General features: G+C 48.5%; 1 protein-coding gene across 1 annotated transcript; it reads right to left on the reverse strand.

The window, feature by feature from the left end:
• Window positions 1-1,098: 1,098 nt before the first annotated feature.
• On the reverse strand, window positions 1,099-22,370 carry LOC124038761 (histone acetyltransferase p300-like). Its single transcript, XM_046354832.1, is given in 30 exon segments — window positions 1,099-4,487; window positions 5,019-5,300; window positions 5,510-5,671; window positions 5,853-6,020; window positions 6,236-6,515; window positions 6,637-6,783; window positions 7,414-7,564; window positions 7,691-7,758; window positions 7,849-7,926; window positions 8,050-8,106; window positions 9,796-9,876; window positions 10,442-10,530; window positions 11,318-11,557; window positions 11,685-11,803; window positions 11,987-12,173; window positions 12,175-12,408; window positions 12,698-13,174; window positions 13,473-13,669; window positions 13,900-13,986; window positions 14,237-14,314; window positions 14,693-14,780; window positions 15,053-15,170; window positions 16,079-16,213; window positions 16,377-16,482; window positions 16,862-17,095; window positions 17,461-17,574; window positions 17,753-18,062; window positions 18,227-18,385; window positions 19,368-19,948; window positions 21,971-22,370. Coding segments are annotated over 30 exon segments (8,307 nt in total). The 5' UTR covers window positions 22,065-22,370; the 3' UTR covers window positions 1,099-1,301.
• Between the last annotated feature and the right edge of the window lie 83 nt (window positions 22,371-22,453).

A 22,453-nucleotide genomic window follows, 5' to 3' on the forward strand; every position in this document is an offset into this window, starting at 1 on the left:
CTCATCCTAGGTTAAAGTCTGTACACCAACTTTATGCTGTTCATTTTATTACAAAAACAGCATTTCATTAAAGTCCAGTTCTTCGTACAGTAATATTAGATTACACCCAATGGTGCAGGGCAAAAGACAACAAGGGGGATGTGACTAGGAGAGGTGGGAAAGGGCAGCATTGTTGACAAAATAATTTTTTTTTTTAAAGAGGTGAGTTTATAGCTAGAAAACCCCGCTACACATTCCCCATATCCCCATTCCTCTGCGTTTCATTTCATGAGGGTATGCATGTACACACACACACACAGCCATCAATCTATCCGAATCAGCTGGCAACAGGCAACATCCTCAGTAAGTCCATCCATCATTCTGTCGTAAGTGTGGGGGTCAGAGGGGAGTGCACATTCATGGGAGAGAAAAAAAATTAAAGTTGAGACACGGGGAAAGATGTGCTCACGTAGAAGATCTGGGCGTCAAAACTGGAAGCTTCTGACCTGAGACAGTCAGTCCAAGAGGGAGATTAGCCAGTGTTCAACACCCTCCCCACAACACTAAGTTTAACTTGGATTACAAAACCAGAAAAAAATAAGTCACACAAAAAAAAACAATAACTTTTTTTTTTTAACTCACCTTTCTCAATCCTCTCGGTTTTTGGACAGTCCTTTTCAAAAATATATTCTGTGAAATGTAGCAGTCACAAGGTACATCTACCAACAAAAAAAAAATATTCCCCCCAACCCCCCCAAAAAAGGCAGGAAGATATGTTGTGATGTTTGTTTGTAGATACAGCAAAAATATTGATCATTATAATATATTTATAAAAAAGAAAAATACTTCTGCAAAACAGATACAATCATGACTGGTTTTATGAAGGAAAACAGAACGATAAAAAGGTCCATTGTATTAGCTCACTGTAATTTTCCACCACATTTAAAATCTTAAAAATACGTGTAAAAAAAAAAAGGAAAAAAAAAAAAATCAGTCCCCAAAAATATTACTTGTGTCATATACTAAGGAAGAACTCGCACATCCAGAAACTCCTTACACACAATTGGCAAAAATGTTATATATATATATATATATAAAAAAACATAAAACAGCAATAACTTACCATTCGTTTAATTTATTCATTTATTGACTTGTAGATTTAAAATGTTGCATCTCCCATAGGAAGTTAAGTTCTTTTCATTTATACATCAGAAAAATATTAAATAAAAATACCTTTTAAAACTGCCATCCCCCTTCCATTCAATCCCAGCAAGACCCATGAAGGCAGTTCTTCAGACCACTGAGACCGATGTAGTAGTAGGTTACATAATGTCTAAACTGTTGTGGTTAATGTTCGTCCCCAGGTCCTGGTTGTTATTACCCAACATGTCCGATTGCCCTGGGCCATGCAAACCCCCCATCCCACTTATCTGGGACATCATAGCACTTGGGTCCGAACCAAATGTACCCGGGTCCCCAGAGTTAGTCTGTTGTTGTTGCTGTGACAATTGTTGTGGGTTTTGGGAGGCCACCATGCCAGGGTGGTGCTGGGAGAGGTGACCTGGGTGTGGGGAGCCTGTCTGGGTCTGGGGGGAGATGCGGTGAGGGGAGGGCTGGGGTTGCATGCGTGGCGAGGGGCTGGAGTGGGGTGGCTGGGACTGTGGCCGAGGGGAAGGCTGAGGAGAACGCACCTGGTTACTGAGAGATTGACCGCCCAGAGCCTGGCCCTGGAGGTGGGGGTGTGGGGACTGAGCCATCTGCTGCTGGGGGCTCATAGGACTGCCATGCTGGGCAGGCGAGCCCCCTCCTAGGTGCTGCTGCTGGAGGAGTCTCTGGTGGAGGGCCTGCTGGAGAATGGCATGGGAGGACTGGGGCTGGGGGGGACCACCTTGGCCTTGTTGGGGACCCTGCTGCCCCTGTTGGAGCTGCCCAGGCCCCGCACCCCCACCATCCTGTTGCTGCATCTGCTGCATCTGCATCTGGTGCTGCAGCCTCTGTTGCAGGGCTGTGGCTACCTGCTGGGACATGGTTCCAGGGTAGCCCTGCCCTTGCTGGCCCTGCCCGGGACCCGGTTGGGGTCCCTGCCCTCCCCCCTGCTGCGACCCTCCTCCCCCAGACTGGGTCTGGCCAGGTTGACCAGGCTGGCCCTGCTGCATGAAGCCCTGCTGGCCCTGACCCTGCTGTTGGGGGGGCTGCTGGAACTGACCATTGTTACTCATCTGTTGTTGTTGTTGCTGCTGCTGCTGTTGCTGCAGGTGCCTTCGCATCAGAATCTCTCTGAACTGGGGAGTCATGTTGGACATTGGGGTGCCTTGGCCTGGCATACCGCCTTGTTGCTGCGGTTGTTGCACTGCCATTTGCTGCTGTTGCTGCAAACTCCCAGGCAAGAGGGGGCGCTGCTGCTGTTGCTGCTGTTGTTGCTGCTGCTGCTGTTGTTGCTGCTGCTGTTGTTGTTGCTGCTGCTGTTGTTGTTGCTGCTGCTGTTGTTGTTGCTGCTGCTGTTGTTGTTGCTGCTGCTGTTGTTGTTGCTGCTGCTGTTGTTGTTGTTGCTGTTGCAGCTGCTGCTGCAGTTGCTGCTGCTGCAACTGCTGTAGCTGAGCCATAGTGGGTATATTTCCTCCTCCCTGGCCCATGTTCATACCTGCCTGGGCCGCTCCAGGATTTACGTTGACCTGCTGACCATCCATAACAACCTGGTTACCACCAGGCCCAACTCCTACCCCACCAGGGGCCCCCTGGAACCGCACACCTCCAGGCCCCCCTCCGGGGCCTCCTCCCGGTGCCCCAGGCACCCCTGGACCTCCCTGGTATCTGGCGGCTCGCTGCTTGATGAAAGCAGCCATGAGGAGGGGGTTGGAGCGGAGGATGTTGAGGACCTGTTGCTGCTGGCCGGGGGAGCTGGGAGAGCGGAGGGTACGCAGGAGGTCCTGTAGAGCTGCCTGGGGGAGGTTCCCTGTCCCCACCATTGCCGCCGCCGCCCCAGCCACGCCACCTTGAACTCCCATCAACCCCATTAACCCCCCTTGCCCTGCCTGCTGTTGTTGTTGTTGTTGTTGTTGTTGTTGTTGCTGCTGCTGGGGCTGACCTTGCTGTTGTTGCTGCTGCTGTTGTTGTTGCTGGGCAAGCTGCCGCTGCTGCTGTTGTTGGGCAAGCTGCTGCTGTTGCTGCAGTGTCAGGTGACCCATCTGTCCCATCATGCCTTGCCTCTGCTGGGGAGTCATCCCACCAGGGCCTCCCCACTGCTGTTGGTTGGGGTTCTGAAGTCGGGCCTGTTGCTGGAGCTGAACCTGAGGGGGGATCTGGGACTGCTGCTGCATGCCTCCTGGCCCCACCACCATCCCCTGCTGCTCCATCAGGGTCCTCCCTGCCAGACCCTGGGGCCCTACAATGCCTGCTCCTGGGTGGGCCATGCTCTGCATTTGGGTCTGGGGGTTCTGGTGGTGAGGGGGGATCATGCCTCCACCCTGGGCCACCTGCTGCCTCTGGAGGATCTGGGCCTGGGCCATCTGACGCTGGGTCTCTGCCACACGCTGAATCTTCAACGCTATCTCCACTGCTGCCGGAGGAGGCCCCTGCAGCATGGAACCCTGGCTAGGGTTGGTCTGCTGCTGTGGAGGGGTGGCTGGGCCCAGACCAGGTTTACCCAGGGACTGGTGGAGGGGCGAGGCTCCTGGAGGTCTGGGGGTGTAGGGGGGCAGACCTCCTGGGTGCTGCATCTGCTGGACATTTGGAGACTGGCCCTGTTGCTGCTGTTGGAGCTGTTGTTGGACCATCTGTTGCTGCTGAGGAGAGTTAATCATTCCCCCTCCCCCCTGCTGCTGCAGCTGCATCTGCTGCTGGAACTGGTGCTGCATGTGGTGCTGCTGGGGCATGCTGCCCTGCTGCTGCCCTGGGGGGCCCTGGCCCATCCCCTGTTGGGGCATGTTCCCCTGGGTGGGGGTCTGAGGCGTGGGGGGCTGCGTGCCCACAGACATGGGGGTGCTGGGCCCTGTGGTGCCGTTGTTTCCCGGAGATGGTAGTCCACCGTTTCCCCCCGGTCCCGGAGGTGGCTGACCCACCCTCTGCATGCTGGCCATCCTCCTCCGCAGCATCTGGGCCTGCTGTAGCCGATGCTGGAGCTGCTGCTGCCTCAGCTTGTGCTTGATGTTCAGACAGAACGGTACGGGACACTTGTTCTCCTGGCAGTGCTTGGCATGGTAGCAGCAGAGAGCGATGAGCTGCTTGCAGATGGGGCAGCCGCCGTTGGTCTTGCGCTTGCAACCTTTGGTGTGCTGCACCACACGCTTCATCTTCTGGCAGGACGGCAGGCTGCAGTTGGCATTGCGACACTGACAGGCGTGGACCAGAGACTGGATGCAGCGCTGGATGCTGAGGCGCCGCGAGTCCCCAGGGTTGGCAATGGACGAGGAGGCTGCGTTGTTGCTCTCGTCGTCCAGGCCCAGACCCAGCTTCTCCATCTTGTGGATGTGGCCCTTAGTATTGTAGCAGGTGATGCACAGGTCATAGTCCTGGGACAGAGAGGGGAGAAAGCACGTGTTAGTTACTACTCCACACGTTATTCATCAATTTATAAGTTCAAAAATGTATGTAGCAACTAAGGATTCTAGTTTTAATGTCCTGTAGCCCTAGGCTACTTGATGTATTCTATATGAATGGCGTGAAACTCTCCACAGGTGCATCATCTCAACCACATTAGGCTTCACAATCATATGTAAAGTGCTGGTGCCATTTGCTCAATATTGGATGAGAAATAAAATGTTAAACCCTGAAAACTTACTCTCCTCTCTTTGATAATGGTAGTTGCTTTAAAAACAGTGCGTTTTTCCACAATTGCAATGTGTAAATGTGGTACAATGGACATATGCTTGCGCTTATCTCTCCAACTAATTAGTGTGCACATGGGAGAGGCAGTGAAACAGGGACAGGGCATCGAATTTGTTTTAGGAAATAAAACATTAAAAAAAAAAAAGGCATCGTCCCAGCTTTACCCATCCCCTCTTCTTTCCTCCTCCCCTTCTAACCCTCCACCAGCCCCTCACCTCGCAGACGGTGCAGTGGTAGCGTGTCTCCACATGGCCCTTGCACTCATTGCAGGTGTAGACGAAGCGGTCCTGGCTCTGGTTGTGGAGCTCCACCAGCATGCACATGGAGCTCCACTTAGACCTGCGCAGCGAGCTGAACTCCAAGTGTTTGTCCCGGGCCAGGGTGAGGAAGGCGTCGCGCCCATCCATCAGGTCGCAGGCCATCAGGCCGTCGGGGTCCGTAATGGGGCCCAGCGTGTTAGACATGGGTGCTGCTATCAGACGGATCACAAAGAATACCTGGCAAGGAGAGAAGGGTTAACACAGAGAAGAGTGAGAAGATACTGTCTTAGTGGAAAGTAGTTTTGGGTTTGCGAAAGTGACTCGTTCAGCCGGTCCTAAAATCTGATTCTCACCAATTTACTCCAAGGGAGTCTGATTTACTACCTAATGTTTGTAACTTTTGTTCAGAAATATATTAAAAACATTCAATAGTCTCTTCCTCCTACCTCTTTGTGCTTCTCCATGCTGGCGTAGAGTTTCTGAGAGAGGTCATTGGACACGTTGGGCAAGCCTGGCTTCTTCTTATTTGCTCGGCTCATACTGCTCTTATTCTTAGAAGTCTTCTTGCTATTCTTCTTCTTGGCGTTCTTGCTGTCGCCCTTTGTGGCCTGGAGGTGAATTACACACAGTAGTACCACTTTTTGATTTAGATCAAATGTAGAAATGCAGTTCATACAAGCATCAATTTAACATTTTGTATTTATAAGTTCAAATTGAATCACATTGAGATCAAAAGACCCATAAGAACACACAGCAATGTACCTTGTAGTAAATACCTATCCCACTTACATCTACGCTCTCGTTGGAAGTACTGTTTTCCTCTCTCTTCCTCTCCTCCTCCTCCTGCTCCAGCTCCTTGATGCTCTCCTCTAGCACGTTGGGCCAGAAGTCCCCCTCAAAGTACGGCAGCTCCTTGGCACTGGTCAGACGGTCCTCCGTGGCCTGCTTGAAGATGTCCTGAGAGAGGGAGAGATTAAACCTCCACTCATCCTGTTTTATGTAACAAATGCATAACACCAAAACATGAGCAGTGATAAAAATTGTGCTCCTTCTCAGAAGGCAATCCATGACTCTGTCCTTGTGCGCTCAACCCCTCCACTTGTGGATGGATCCATTTAAAATTCGAACTCTGTCCCTGCATGGAACCCTCAAGCCTTCCTCAAGACTCTTACCTTGAAGTCGTGCACTATGCGCTCCGCCACAGCCTTGTCCAGCATCTTCCTATACCACTCCTGTAGCCTCTTGGGCTTGGGGATCTTCTGGTCCATAGGGTGACAGTGGAAGATGTAGTCGTCCCCTTCACTAGGTGGGCACGCCCAGATGTGACCAGTCGTGTACCCCAGCTTCTTGACATACTCCAGGTAGCCAATGAGAATCTCATGGTAGACGCCCGTCCTCAAAGAACGAGGCTGGAAGAAGTGAACACTGTCCAGGTACGAGATGTACACTCGTCTGGGGTAGACAAGTAGGCAGAGAGAGAAAGATTAAAGATGAGGTCAAGTCCTTTGATGCATGTACATATAACTGCTCCCAACTGAGTTAAGATAAAATGGACCCTTAACAGAACCATTACCTCTGATTGGGAGGAGGGCAGTCCGAGCCATACTCCTGTACATGCATGCCGAAGAAGCAGACGTCAGCGCCATCGATGTCCTCAAAGGCAAACAGGGCTTTCGTTCTATATGGGAACGACTCACACATCTCCCCAGTGTCCACAAACCTGGAGACACGACAAGAGTGAGACAACTGATGCATGCATCCCAACAGGGTTAGGTAGGTTACTTTCTAAATGTAATCCGTTAGTAACTAGTTACGGTCATCAGTAACGTAACCTGATTACTTCATTACTTTTAGATTACTGTCCCCTTAAGATGCATTGGAAGGGAAAAAGGATCGCGACTTGTGATCAGACTCTCAGGTGGAACAAAGTTAAAATGTACGCCTTCAATGTTGAATTGAAACATCCTTTCTGAATTCAAAAGTGTCGAATATAACTGCAATATTGTTGCTTTTAACTGATTACAGTTCACTTTTTTGTAATCAGATTACATGTGATCAGTTACTACCCAACCCTGCATACCAATATCTTCAGAACTTCACCATTCAGAGTTACTGTTTCTCCAACTAACAATTCTGTGGGGGAAAACCCTTTTCTCTCAGAATTTGAGTTATCCAATCCTCTCAGATGTACTAAAGTGCCTAGGGGGTAGTGGCTATGGGTTGATTTTGGCTTCAGCAAATTACTACATTAACCTCACTTGTTCCACCACTACCGTTATCCCTTTCTCTTGTTCCATTTCTTCAGGGTAACACCCCCCCCCCCCTCACCACCATGTTGCCTGTCCCTTACCTGGACTTCATGCCTGGTTTGACCTCCACCACCTTGTCAGAGACGTGGACGACTCGGATGGTGACATCACCCGACTCAGGGTGGCTCTGACGTTTCAGGAAGTCATTCACCCTCGTCTCCAAATAACAGCCCAGCTTAGTGTGGGGCAACCCTAGAGGGAGGGAGATGAGCTTAGTTTAGTTACAAGTAAGCTAGGTAGAGAGGGATAAACTACATCAAAATGGACACGGGTAAGTGATATTTCAATGATTTTTTTTATAAAGACATTGGTACTTACTTTTGGCGGCATACTTGTTCTCTCTACGTGTCTTATTCAACTTCTTTAAGCAGCCATCACAATTAAAACTGGTAGGAGAAAGAGTTCATTAGAGAAACCAGACTCTTAAACACATACTGCCTCATCTGTCCTAGGTTTCAGGGCACACACAGACTTACCCTAACGGCCAGATCGTGTCGTTGTGCAGGACACAGATCTGGTGCATCTTACGTCCACAGTCCATACATTCCACAAGCCTGCAAAGAGGAACCAAATCAATCACTGCGACTACTTACAACTGCACAACTACATTGCGCTCACAATGCAATCACAACATGAATGCAATTACTCAAGATATTTACTTCTAATGGTGAACTTACAATTCAGGGTCCAATGTGTCATTCTTCTTCTTCTCAAACTGATCTTTACCGATGGAGCTGAAGTGAGAAAGAAGAAATGCCACCCCCAGTCAACGTCCGCAACCAGGCCACACCCAGTCAAAAGCCTCATGTTTTTTTTTTATGGAAATAGTTCAGATGGATGAACCACAGCCTTAGTGGTTCCCAACCTTCTTTGAAAGATTTTATTGATTAACAGTTCATGAGGAAATCAGTCAATTGAAATAAATTCATTAGGTCCTAATCTATTGATTTCACATGACTGGGAATACAGATATGCATCTGTTGGTGAAAGATACCATAATTATTTATTTTTTAAATCACAAAAAAAGGGCCTCAGAATCTCATCATGGTATTTTTGCGCATTCAAATTCCCAATCGATAAAATGCAATTGTGTTCGTTATCCGTAGATTACGCCTGCCCATACCATAACCCCACCATCAGCAAACTGCTGCTGGCAAATTCTCTGAAACGATGTTGGAGGCAGCTTATAGTACAGATATTAACATTCTAGAGTGGCCTTCTTGTCTCCAGCAAAGTGCACCTGTGTAATAATTATGCTGTTTAATCAGCTTCTTGATATGCCACACCTGTCAGGTGGATCGATTATCTTGGCAAAGGAGAAACGCTCATTAACAGGGATGTAAACACATTTGTGCACAATGAGAGATGTGTATATGGAACATCTTTTATTTCTATTTTTTGTTTAACTATTGCCACAGCTCCTTACTCAAGATAAAATATATATATAAAAAATAAGGTATTTAGTTTTGAACGTTTGAGCTAGAGGCAAGTCTTTTTCTGCATTGTAAAGGTAAACCACGAACACAAAAGCCATGCTTGTGTGCATGTGTAACTTCGCTGTAAAGTGCCTGGGCTAAATGGTTCTCACTGGCAAAGTCAAACGACTTTGCTCGGGAGGAGTGCCCCTCAAATGATACAAATGTAACAGCCTGAGCACACCAGACTGGAAACGACAATACAGATGGAACAAAGTGCTATTCAATGTATTTATCTGAGAGCCACTGGTGCTCCCAAGTCTAAATTCCATGTGAGGTAAACAGGTCACGTTTACAAATGAGTGCAATTATTATTATTTTTATTAATTAAGAAAGGGTTCACGGCACAAATGAGCACTCAAGGAACACCACTGTGCCAAAGCACACCGGATGAAAACCACTGGTCTAACCTTTACAGGATTTCCCAACCCTCTCCCTCGGCCCCCCTCCCCCAACCGTTAAATAAATACATCAAATTCTAAAATCACCACAAGGTGGGAGCATTTTATTCTCTGGCTGTGCCCTCGTCAAACATTTCATATAGAAAGTATAAGACTCATGAAACTTGCCAGATATCCTGGCCAGATTTTTAAATACGCTGTGTTTTCATCCCAATTGTGATTTACTAAAAAGAGATGCTGCAAAACAGATGTAGGGCTATAGAGGAAGACCCGTCTGAGAGGTGACAAACACTAACAGCAGCAGTACAGATGTACAATAAAACCAATCACCTACTGCAGAACACAGAATACCACAGAAAACATAGAAATGGAAGGGAGACATTCACAAAATATTACCAATAACAGCAAATGGAGGTACTTTAAGCAGATATGAGGGAGAAGCTTGGCATATGAGGAGTCAAATAATAAAAGCCTAAATATAAAATCAAATTTACATTAAAACTAAAAGACAAGTTGAGGGAAGGCTAGAGGGTAACGTTCTACTCACGTCGGAGGCTGGGAGGGGTCGTCTCCTAGGGACACGTTGTCCCCCTGGATTTCGTTGAAGCACTTCTCACAGAAGTGGTACCTGTCAGCAAGAAGCCCAAATTTTGGTGAACTACACCGTTCCCCAACAGCACAGCCAATCACAGAGAAGGCACGGGGAGGCAGCCACCAATCAGGGCAAGGCATGGCAGGACAGGGCGGGAGCAAGCACGCAGGAGGAGCGCAGAGTGGGCGGGGCAGGGGTCGTCGTCAGAACAGCCAATCATGATTCAGGATTGAAGGGGAGGGAGGGGTTTGGAGGTGCATGATTGGATCAGACAAAAGCAAGCCAATGCAGATGTCACAGGCATTGACGACAGGGGGAGAGGACCGAAAGGGTTGGATGGTGAGGAGAGGGAGGACAAGACAACAGAGCAGAAGGCCGAGGCAAAGCACAGATTAGCATTTGGACATGAGAAGATGAGCAAAACCACCACAGCAGCGACAGAATCAACTGGAGGGGGAAGGAGGGGAAACATGGGACAATGCAGACACTGAACAGATATGAAAATGAAGTGGCAAACCATTTATTTCCATAGAAACACAATTCAACATAGAAAAGTTATTCTATTGATCACCGTGTGTGTCACTCAGATTCCTCCCCATACCTGTTCTGGTAGCTGAAGTAGGCAGCGTCCCGGGGTATAGTGCACAGCTGCTTCCCATAGCAGCACAACGTCTGGGGAGAAAACTCCAACTGAGGGAGGAGAAGAAAGGAAGACAGGAAAGAGAAAGATAGACGATACATGAACACTTAAACCCAAACTACATTTTCAAAATAGTTTGGCCCTTCAATACCAGGAGGAATATCATATTTGTACAGAGCTTTCCAGTACAGGTTTTAAAAAAAAAAACATTAAAAGTGCTACCCATTTTACAAATGTAAGTAGTAACAAAAAGACTGGAGCAAGGAGAATGAAAAGAGATGGCTAATTACAAATCTGCTTTTTGTTACACATTGCCAGGAGTTTTACCAGACCATGATCATGAGCACCATTAGACCCAAGAGGACAGACTATATACAGCCTCTGCCCAAAGCAATAGGAAAATGTTTTGGTGTCATCATGGGTCAGAGGAATGGGTCAGTCCTGGCTCACATGGACCTTCGGGCTCACTGTCACAGTACAAGACAAGACAAGAGCTGTATGGGGCTGAGCCCTGACCGCCACTCCTTGTTTTCAAGAACGGAGACGCTCAAGTCATCCCTGTTGACCACTTTGCTTAGCCCATTCAAGAGCAAAGTCAGAAATAGCTGCAAGGTTATGCTCAAAATTAGAAAAAGTGTTGAACGTTAATATGGCGGTGTGTTATGCCAACGCTGAAATTATAATAATATAATAAAGGTTAGACCATTCGTCTCCATGCACAGAATGGGATGTGAAACTAACGACGTAATAGCCACATCTAGCCTGACACTGTATGTCACACACCCTAGTAACCAACCACAAACACATAACCCCCCCCGCATCACACTCCCATTTCACCTTCCGGCCACAGCAGTAGCCCAGGTTGACCATGACGGGGTCTATCTCAGCCTCGAACACCTCGGCCAGCTTGGAGCAGTACTTGTAGACGCGGGACGTCTTGCGGTTGTATAGCCAGGCATTGTTTAACATGACCCAGATGTCGTCCACATACTGCCAGGGTTCCTGGTACTGACCCGTGTCAAGCTTCCGCTTTATAGTGGACAGGTCCATGGGGGTCTTCACTATGTCAAAGTAGTCCTGGGGAGGGAGAGTTTAGGTTCCTTTATTATTCCACAGATGGGGAATTAGTTTGGCTAGCTTCACATGTAAAAAGCATATTTTTGGTGGAGCATTAACTGAAACCGTGCAAATATGCAGTACATACAGGTATGCCCAGTAGGTGAGGGTCGACAGGCTGTCTGAAGGGCAGAGACTCTGGATCCTGTCTGTATAGAGATTCCAGGGTGGGTATGAGGGCCTGGCGCAGCTCCTCTGGCTTAAAGACTGAGAGAGGTAGAAGGAGGAGAGGTGAAAAGAGTAGAGGGGGAAGGAGAGGGGTAGAGAGACAGGTTAGGGTTCAAGTCGGATTCAGAAACGGATAACGGCATACATTTTTAGAAGCAGGAACATACTGTGTGGTTATAGAAACAACTCAGTACATATGCCATCACAAAACACAGTCCTTACTCTTCCTCTTGTTCTGGGCACCAGACGGTGTACCAGGGGACTCGGATTCCTTCTCTTCCTCTTTTGGCTCCTTCTTCACCTCCGGCTTCCGGTCTTCAGTCTTCACCCTGTCTTCACTCTTTACCCCCACCAATGATGACGTTTCCATGGGAAGACCTTTGCCCCCACACTCTTCTTTCTTCACCCCCCTCCATTTTGATGGGTTTGTTCTCCATCTTGACGTTGGATAACTTCCCCCCCTTGGAGCAGCCTTCCTCCCCGTCGTCCTCCTCATCCTGCTGCTGCTTGACCTCAGTCTTGGGGTCCACGGAGGCCGAGGCATCCGAATGGGAGGCCTGCTGGGAGGCTGTGTCCACACTGCTGACCGACGCCGGGGTCAGAGCCTGACTGTCCTGGGGCTGGAAGCCCCCCTTCTGGGACATCTGGGGGGGGGGGGGGTTAGAAAATAATTGATATCACAAGAGAATGCAACAACCCCTATGGGAGTTAGTGAAGGTGAGGAAATTGACAGGCAACTGAGTGCAGTAAGGTGGGTGAGGGGAAGTTCCAAAACAAATCATTAGTATGTTGGCTGTAAACTCTTCCATTTTGCAGCTGTATGTCAATGTTGTGATTACTTTTGTAAAACTGGTACTGAATCAATGTACTATTCATACCACATGTTGGAGATATAGCTGTACTTTTCTACATGATCTATTAAGTCAATCTCACCGGAGTGCGAGGCGTGCGAGGGAGCTGGCCTCCATGTGGGTTGGGGGTTGTGGAGGGGTGACCAGGGTGCGATGGGGTGGTGGACCCCGCCCCCATCCCCTGCTGCATGGGCTTGTTGGAGCCTGGCCCCTGGCTGCCGGGCCCTAGCTGCTGCTGAGGGCCTGGGGGGGCCAGCTGAGACGGGTTGGGGGTGTGGGGCTGGGGGGTCTGTGAGCCCGCTAGCCTGGGTGGCGTTTGGTGGGGTGTGGGGGTAAGACTGCGGGCGGGGGAGGGCGAGCTCTGGCGCATGGCCGCGAGGTGTGGGATGGAGTTGGGCTGCTGGGGGTTGTTGGACAGGGGCAGGTTGGACAAGGGGCCTCCACCCACACTCTGGGGACCCATGGGCCCCACCGAGGGGACACCACTGCCCCCACCGACCGAGCCAGGCCCGGCTAGAGGGCTGTTGACGGGGAGAGGGGAAGGAATGGGTATCTGAGTCTGTAAGGAGAGATGAGGTATTTAGCATGAACAGTTGATACATAATGTATGTTAACGTCTGAATAATGTATGACGGGGGCATCCCTCCAGTGAACCTACATGAGGAAACACTAGTGTAGGAAGGAGGGTTTCACTTGTGCATGTACAGATGTGTGGGAATGTCTTAGCGATTGTGTTTAGTTGGTTTGGTGATATGGTTCACAATTAAAACCAACAGCAGAACCCAATCTGTTCTTCCAATTCCTGCATCTACATAATTGAGGGCAGCGACAGACCATATAGTTCCACTTTTGCCCACCTCTCTCACCTGTACCATGACTCCCTGGTTGCCTTGCTGGTTCATACTAGGCTGTGCCATGCCTGCCTGGTTGCCTTGCTGGTTCATGCCAGGCTGAATAGTGCCGAGGCCTGGACCGGAGCCTGGGAACTGTCCTTGGGGCAGGTACTGGTTCTGGCCCACGTTGGGCTGGCTCATCCTGGGGTTCCCATGCCCATCTAAAAAGGGGATACAGATGTTGGTTTAGAACAGAGCTCAGTCCATTCAGACACTGGTACTAGGGACTACTCCATGTGTTTAATCAATGTATACGTCAGTGCTATGACATGATACGGTTCCTCTTGCGTCAAAATAAGATCAATTGAACACAAACTTTTGTATTTGGGTATAATTCGCCCTTTTCAAAACAACGCCCATTAAGTGCATATATATATTTTTTAAAGAGTACTGACCTGGTTGATGGGTGTGAGGGGTAGAGGAGGGGTCAACCTCTGACCCATAGACTGCATCCCCATTTGGTTGAACTGGTTCATACCTGAAGAAAACAAGCATGAGGATAAACACAAAGAAAACATATTTAGGTGCTTATGCATCTAAACATGCTGCATAACGATGGACATAGATAGTAACCAGGATGGCTCAAGGCACACTAACAAAGTTACAGAATAAAATTGTCAACATGAGCCAAATGTAGTAACCTCTCAAGTGAAACGATAAGGTATAACACCACTAAAAACAGCCCAATAATGTCTGTTTGGCAACCCCTCCTGTCCCCATGGACTCACCTGCAGGGTTCTGCATCCTATTAACCATCTGGTTGGGTCCACCGGGCCGCACCAGAGAGTGGTCAGGGAGGGGACCATCTGTAGGGGTGAAGAGGTGAAAAAATGGATTGCCACTGTTGCACTCTAGAGTGTGTGTCCTGTCTGAGAATCTGAATGCAGTATGCACATCCATTTGTGATATTACATGTGTATCCTATCCACTCAGTGAGAGGCAGTGAGGGCATGCCAGCTGGCCCTAAACCCTGCAGGGGGCATGCCAGCTGGCCCAGGGCCCTAAACCCTGCAGGGGGCATGCCAGCTGGCCCAGGGCCCTAAACCCTGCAGGGGGCATGCCAGCTGGCCCAGGGCCCTAAACCCTGTAGGGGGCATGCCAGCTGGCCCAGGGCCCTAAACCCTGTAGGGGGCATGCCAGCTGGCCCAGGGCCCTAAACCCTGTAGGGGTGGCCACCAACATACCCTGCTTTTGGAGCCGCGTCCGCCTCTTCTCCTCCAACTCCTTCTGGATCTTATAGATCTTCTCAGCCAACAGGTGGTAGTACTCCGCCTGGGAGGAGAGAGACATACAAGGAGAAATGATAGCGTGAAGGAGACAGCGAGATGAATTAAGGTTAGGATGATAGAAGAGGGGTAATTATGAGAAAGGGGAACAGCGTAAGTGAAAGAGGGGGAAATTAGTTAACACACTAGGAACAGAAAAATAAACTAAATGAGAGAAATTCTGAAGTGTATTTGTATTCCACAGACATTTGTTTTGTCTAAGGGTTGCCCCCCTCTCAACAGGAACTCAGTCTTCACTCAGTCAGTGTAACAGCTTACCCTGCTGTTGGCAGACTCGTACATGTCCCCCTCCACCTTCCTAGCATACGCCACTAGGTTCTCCATCCGCCTGTCCTTCAGAGCAGCAGGGTCTGGGGTCGGGAAGATGGCTTGTACCCTACACACACACACAGAGAGAGAGAGACAAGAGACTAAGGAAACTGGGGTGGGGGGGGGGTATGAATGAGAGCAGGACGCAAATCACATTTCAGTGCAAAGAGAATGATTTAAGAGGAACGCTAGGGGAGATGCAGCAGGGAAGAGTGTTGAGAATCGACAATCACACCTAGCTAGCTGTGTCTGACCTGGGAGACAGTGGAGAGGTGCTTAGATGTGGTGAATGTGGTCAGTGTGTGCAGTCATAGTCGTTCTGCGCTGTATGAAAACCCAGAGGATGCGAGTTTACTGTGAAAATGTCTGCAGCCTGTTCTGCAGTGTCTGGGCTGGTACATTTACCACAAATAGTTCTCTTCATATTTCCTATTTGTCTAGCAATTCAATGTTCCGTGTTCTTACAGGATACCCATCTATGACATGGCATTAGCTGCACTGAAACGGGGGCTAGTTTTTGGCTTGTATACAACTAATTGAACCAAATTCAAATGAAAGACACTGCTAAACCAAATTCACTATAGGCTCACTCACACGCCCCACTATAGGCTCACACGCCCCACTATAGGCTCACACGCCCCACTATAGGCTCACACGCCCCACTATAGGCTCACACGCCCCATTTATTTTTATTTCACCTTTATTTAACCAGGTAGGCCAGGCGAGGACAAGTTTTCATTTACAACTGTGACCTGGCCAAGATAAAGCAAAGCAGTGTGACAAAAACCAGAGTTACAAACGTACAGTCAATAACACAAAAGGAAAATCTATGTACAGTGTGTGCAAATGTAGAAGAGTAGTGTGTTCTGGTATAGTCTCACACGCCCCACTACAGGCTGTAACTCTTTAGCCGTATAAGAGTGTTAAACCCTCATCCAGAGGCTCTTGTCCCTCCATTCCAGCTCAGTCACTTACAGTTTGTGCACCAAGTGGTTCCTCAGGTCCTGAGTGATGTCCTCGTGCCAGCTCTTCCTCATGCCCGCTGCAGAGGGCGGGGTCGCCGTGGGCATGCATCCCATGTTACCCGCCCCGCCCGCATCACTCATCAGACTAGAACAGAGAGAACAAAGTTAAATTCATCACTTTATTTTATCAAAAAAGCACAACATGGAGCGTTTGATAGCACCTGCCTGGAGTGTCAGGTATGGTCAGTGGGGTTTGCACTTCAGGGACTATTCTATAAAGTATATTTGAAAGCAGGTCTGCTACTCACCCCTGGGAGTTCATGTTGAGGTGTAGCATGGTGTCCTGTAGCAGGCTGGCCTGCTGGTTCTGAGGTGAAACACCCACACCTCCATTCACTCCCATCGGGTTACCCCCTGACAGTGTAAGAAACATTAACACAGTCAATATTCAACATAACTTTTTATTTTTATTCTCAGAGCCACCAACAAACACTACTTACAAGTCAATGATAGAAATAACTTCCCCTTCGTGTTTTATTTGCAAATGACTTGATAAAAAAAGGCCAACTTGACAAATGTTGACAAACAAAATGTGCAGAGATAAACATATGCGTGCTGGAGTAATTCCCATTAAAGTGGGGGGCAGCAGTATAACCTTACCACTGTGGATATTGACTGGTTACATTCTTCAATCCCCAAGAGGGACATGCACACTGTTGCTGTGGTACATCAATTATTAAAACCAGTTTTTAAAAAAAAACATACATTAGACTGGACTAACTAAACAGCTTACCGATGGGATTGAGCGGCCTCATGCCCGGTTGGCTCTGCAGGCCCTGTGAGGGCAGAGAAGCCTGGTTGGGCTGACTCTGCAGGCCCTGGTAAGTGAGGCCCAAGGCGGCGTAGGCCCTCTCGATGGAGCTGGGGTCGATCTGGCTGGGGGGGTTGAGGTTTGGGGTGCTGGGCTGGCCTCCGGGCACTGAGCCCAGGGAACTACCCAGACCTACACCAGCACCCCCTAGCAGAGCTGTAGAGACAGTAGAGGGGCAGATCCATTGGTGTTAATACTTCTGTCCTCTAGGACGCATGCTATGAACACAGAGGTCAGGAACACAAGGAACTGGTCTGTCGAAGTTTAAAATGTAGTCACTTACAACATATTTATACAGCAACAGATCCAGAAGTCCACGGCAGAGTTCAATCATAAGACAATATCTCATAGCATCTAGACCACTTGTATACAAACATACACATTATTTTAAAGAGTGGAGACCTGGTGGCTCTTTAAAACCTAATAAGAATACTACAACCACATACTACTATAACAGGAGCCAGCTGTGTGTGTGTGTGTGTGGGGGGGGGGGGTAGCGTTTGATGGGCAGAGACACTCACACTGCTGGTTCCTCTTGTCCCCGGCGTTCTTGAGTGGCAGGCAGACCGGACAGTCGTGCCGTGTACAGTTCTTCCAGTGAGAGATGATCTGTCTGGATGAAGCACAGTGAGCCACTGGGGAAGAGAGAGGGGGGGTGGGGCAGAGAGCAGAAAATAAAAAGGGAGGGAGGGAGGGAGAAAAGGCTAATGTGATGAGTATGTCAGACAATGGTGAATATCATACACATCTCAGGTAAAGGTGTGACAGGGAACCATCTTGCAGGTCTTTCTCTTCTGTGTTTCATCAGCTCACCTTGGCAAGACTTGCCGGCCTGGCAGTGGGTCATGTGGTTGAGGACGTTCTTCATGGTGCGGCAGTGTGGCAGGTTGCACTGGCGCACCTCCCCGTTGGCTTGCTCCCGCCGCTGGCACTTGTGTGCGTGTAGCAGGAGCACTAGTTGCTGCTGGATAAGCTTGCGCTTCTCAGGGTCGGCCGTAGGGGGTGCCCCGGCTGCTGCGGCAGCTGCAGACACGGCGGGCCCTAGGCCTCCCTGGGCGTTGGGGACCATCCCTGCAGTGCCTCCGGCTCCACCGCCCACACCTGCAGCCGACTGCTGGGAGGCCTGGAAATAGAGAGGGGAGGAAGAGAAAAGAGAACTGTGAGTCAGTTAAGGGCTGGTCAGTGCAGTTGAATGGTACCCAAACGGTAGCACCACCTGCATAAGAAAGCTTTGTGACAGGTAAGTGAGAAGAAATACATAAGAGACTAGCTAGCCAACTTCCTAACCATGGCAGACATGCCCTGCATGGGCTGGCTCTTCTTGTCCATGCTGAACTGGGCCAGGCTGTTGGGCATGGAGCCTTTGTTCTGGAGTGGAGGGCCCAGCCCTGCCTGCTGCCCTCCATAGGGGCCACCATAGGAGCCCGGGTTACCCATCATACCCATCTGAAGAGATTTTTTTTTGGGGGGGGGGGAGAAAAACAGAAATAATGTCAATTTATTAAACTAAAACTTTTATATGCTGCTCCAAACAATGTGTATGAAAATGTAAGTGTTCAAGTCATTTGTGTCGTTTCAGACAGTAGCCCTGTTAAATGAACACAACCCCAGGGATATTACCCACTTACAGTGAAGAGTATCTACGCTAAAAGAACCACCATCGCCTTTCAGAGAGATTATTAAATCATGCTGCTTTTTTACCACTAATCAACTTCCCTTCCATTTACACAGCAATTAAATCAACCACTTCTAAAGAGAGACAATGTACTTAATTTCTTATCAATTAGCGGCAGGTAGCGCTGGTGGGTTCAATTAACTCATTAATGATGGCTTAGAACAGGCAGACCAATTACTACTCCGCCATGCCACAGTTGCCCCACATTTCATGTTGACACGTTGGAATAAGACGACCACTGATGTGAAATATTAATCAAGGGCTCCCAATTTGTAGTAAAATATCACACCAACAGTTACCACAAAGTGCTTATACAGACACCGAGCCATGCATCTCCACCTCTCCAAGAACTTGAGGTTAAGTGAACGTTTTCAACAATTTGCATAAATTCCCTCCTCCCCGGCTTTCTCCCTCCATATCCCAGCCATGCTCTTTCCTGTGGTCTTTCCAGCTCCCCGACAGAGCCTTTAACCACCCCAAGCTTTTGATCGCTACAACTCCAATTTGTAAGTTTTTAAACCATGATTAATACATTCTTAATAGGAGTACTGAAATGTGCTCTTTCAGCCTGCTCTCTATTCGTGTGAATAAACTGTTGGATAGTAACGTTGTGTATAACGCTTGTAGCTTTCTTGGTCAGGGGGCCTTACGTGGGGGAAAAAAAGACGCCAATCTCCCCTCCTTGGTAAAATAAATAACAGGTCGATTTAAAAAAAACATCGCTCTCATGTGGTCTGAAGGGTCCATACATACCTTGTTCATTGCTCCAGGTTGCTGTACTCTGAGTCCAGCCTGTCCACCAGCCCCCTGCTGCTGTTGTTGCTGCTGCAGAGTCTCAGCCAGCAGGTTACTGTTCCCCCCAATCCCCTGGTTCAAGAAGCCCATCCTGGGGGATCCATTCATCACCTGCCCACCCATCATGGATTGCTGCTGCTGTCCGTTTCCCTTCTGGGCCCCCATCATTCCCCGATTCATGCTGCCCACCTGCTGCTGCATTATGCTGGCCTGTTGCTGAGGTGAGAGGTGTTGCTGCTGGCCCATGCCCTGGGGCCCAGGGGACACCTTCATGTTTCCCAGGTGGCCCATGCTGGCCCCGCCTGTGCTGCCCACTGCGCCCTGCTGGGTGGAGGCGTGTGGAGCGCCTGATCGAAGGAGCTCGGAGAGCTGCTTGTGCTTGGCCACCGCGTCCTGGCCACCCCCTCCCCCTGGGCCCATCCCACCTCCCAGGCTGGTGTGCAGTTGGCTGAGGTCCCCGCCGTTGACCAGGCCCAACTCTGAGGAGTTGATAAGCTCGTCCGGGAGGTCATGCTCCAGGTCAAACAATGAGCCGAAATCTGTGCAGAGAGGGAGAGAAAGAGAGCATATGGAGAGATGAGGGAGAATGAGCAAGACGGGATTGTGAGTGAGAGAAGAGGGGATTGGAAGATAAGAGGAGAGGTGTGCTAGGGTACATTGCTAGCATAACAAATGATTAACAAAACCAAATCCAGTGTACTGCATTCAGACATGGTTGCATCAGGTGGCTAATTGGCATAGCCAGATACCTACATTTGTATAATGAGGAAAACCAAAGATTTGAAATGAAGGCAGATGCCCAAGCAGACACACAACCCCACCCCCACACACAGTGGCCGACCACAGATTGTCTGTGCCGGATCTTGAGCGTGATTTAGCTCGGCAGAGACAAGTTTACACACACACGGGGCACACACCGGGCTCAACACTGCATTAACACCACACAGAGAGCCAGGTTAATAGAGACCCTCTGGACATCACCAGGGTCACTGAACAGTAGGCAACAAAGGAGAAACGAGGGCAACGTTGTGCAAAGCTGTGCCAGAGTATTGAACACAACCCAGGGATGAGTCTGCTCATTACAAAATGACAACTAGAGAATTTGCAAATTACATATAGGCCTACATATTTTTTTTCTGGATATGTTGGACCGCCACAGTATTCTCTGAACAGTATTCTCTGAACAGTATTGGGGGGGGGGGTCAAAAGTGCAGTACATGCACTGGATTATTTTCTGTTATTAGGGTAACTTGGACCCCTTAAAGTATTTTGTGTCAAGTGGCTGACTTGAGCACGTATCAGATGGACAATGGGAGGCCGTAGCTCTGCAATGACAAAATGTACGAACAGTTTCAAGTCCCATTTCAAACATGCCTTCTCACATAACTACTAGCGAGCATCTGCAGGCCATTTTAACACATCCGAGTGGTAAATAATGTGGCCACGTTCTATGGCTTTTTGTCTTAACCGTGTAATTGTTCACCTTTCTGTATAAGGTTGCTGGCCTGGATCCTCCAGTCTCTCCCACACATCTTCAGAAAAACTGACAATGGCAATTTGAGCATAACAATCACTCGGTTAGCTAGGTAGCTACATGGATGGGCCTGCTGCAGTAGCTAACGTTATCTAACTATGAAATTAACGTTAGCCAGCAATCAAACGAAGCTAGCGTACTAAATTGGAAACATGTAACTTTTCCAGGTAACCAGGTGAAGGAACCTTGCAACAATTAGTTTACTAGCTAACGATTATATATAATATATATTACACACACATATAGTTAATTATATCTATGAAATACTCTGTTGGAAAATGTATATACACAGACAGTGTCGAATTTTACTGTTCGTTGGTGCGTTTGAGTTAACGCGTTAGCATTGTATGGCGATGAGCTTTGTCATAACTGGCTTTGAAAGTTAGCTAGCGAGCTGACTAAATAGCTCACTAGTTAGCAAAGTAGCTAGCTATTTGCCTAGGCAAGTAAATTTACTGGTGAGCGAGTTGGACCATTTGTGTTTCATGGATTGCCACTTAGCTAGTTCTCTAATTTATTATAAAACGTATTTTCAACCATAATTTGCCACACCGATCAAGCGGTATGCTTCAGCACTAGCTAGCGCGTTGGCTACTTAAAAATAGTTAGCAAGCTAACGTTAGCTGTGTCGCCTAAAATGAAGAAGTACTTGTCAACATCGGGGATCATTTAAAATGTTAACCGTGTTCCTGACATACCATTTATATTTCCCTGTATTTATTACCTAAATACCAACGACGAATATACGCTGTAGCCAACTACCCATGCAGCGAAGTAGCTATCAATCTAAGCCCCGCATTCGTAACTAGCTACAGTAGTAGCCAGCGTTCATCGTAGTGCTGAAATTACTAGCCTATCGCTAGTCAAGTCCGACGTACAGTCGCTAGCTAGAGCTAGTACGACAAAAACAGTGGGGCAATCTTACGGCCCCTTCCTATTTCGAATAAAAATCACATTTAAATTTTAAAATACCAAATAAAAACATGACACATAATACCCTAACAAACCAAATAAAAACAACATTTACCGTTTCCATCGCTGGCGGAGACAGACAGTGCCGGAGAGGATAGTTTAGGCCTCTTGGCTGAAGGCGGGCCAGAGTCCAGAACGTTCTCGGCCATATTTTTTCGAATTAAAAAGATATACGGTATCCACAAAGGAAGACGTTTTCACGTCTTTTGAACCTTATTTTCCTTTTCGATTCCACAATTCTGACTTTTCCCCCTCCTTTTGGGGGACGAAGGGGGGGAAAGTCGCGTGTACAATATACTCCTTTCCTGGGTTCGCCTCTCGATTTCAGTTTCGGCGTATCAACCCCCTCCCTAGTCGAATTTTTTGTTCTTTATAAATTGCCAGCGGAGGAGGAGGGGGCTCGGTGTGAGAGAGAGGGAGACACACGTAGTGGCTCTCCTCTAAACTCATATAGCTTCATCTGATGCGAGAAAATTGTCCCAATATATATCTTCCATGATTACACCCGTCATTTATGCCACCCTTAGCATAAGATGAA

This window comes from Oncorhynchus gorbuscha, linkage group LG06 (assembly GCF_021184085.1).
Source record: "Oncorhynchus gorbuscha isolate QuinsamMale2020 ecotype Even-year linkage group LG06, OgorEven_v1.0, whole genome shotgun sequence".
Taxonomy (NCBI): Eukaryota; Metazoa; Chordata; class Actinopteri; order Salmoniformes; family Salmonidae; genus Oncorhynchus; species Oncorhynchus gorbuscha.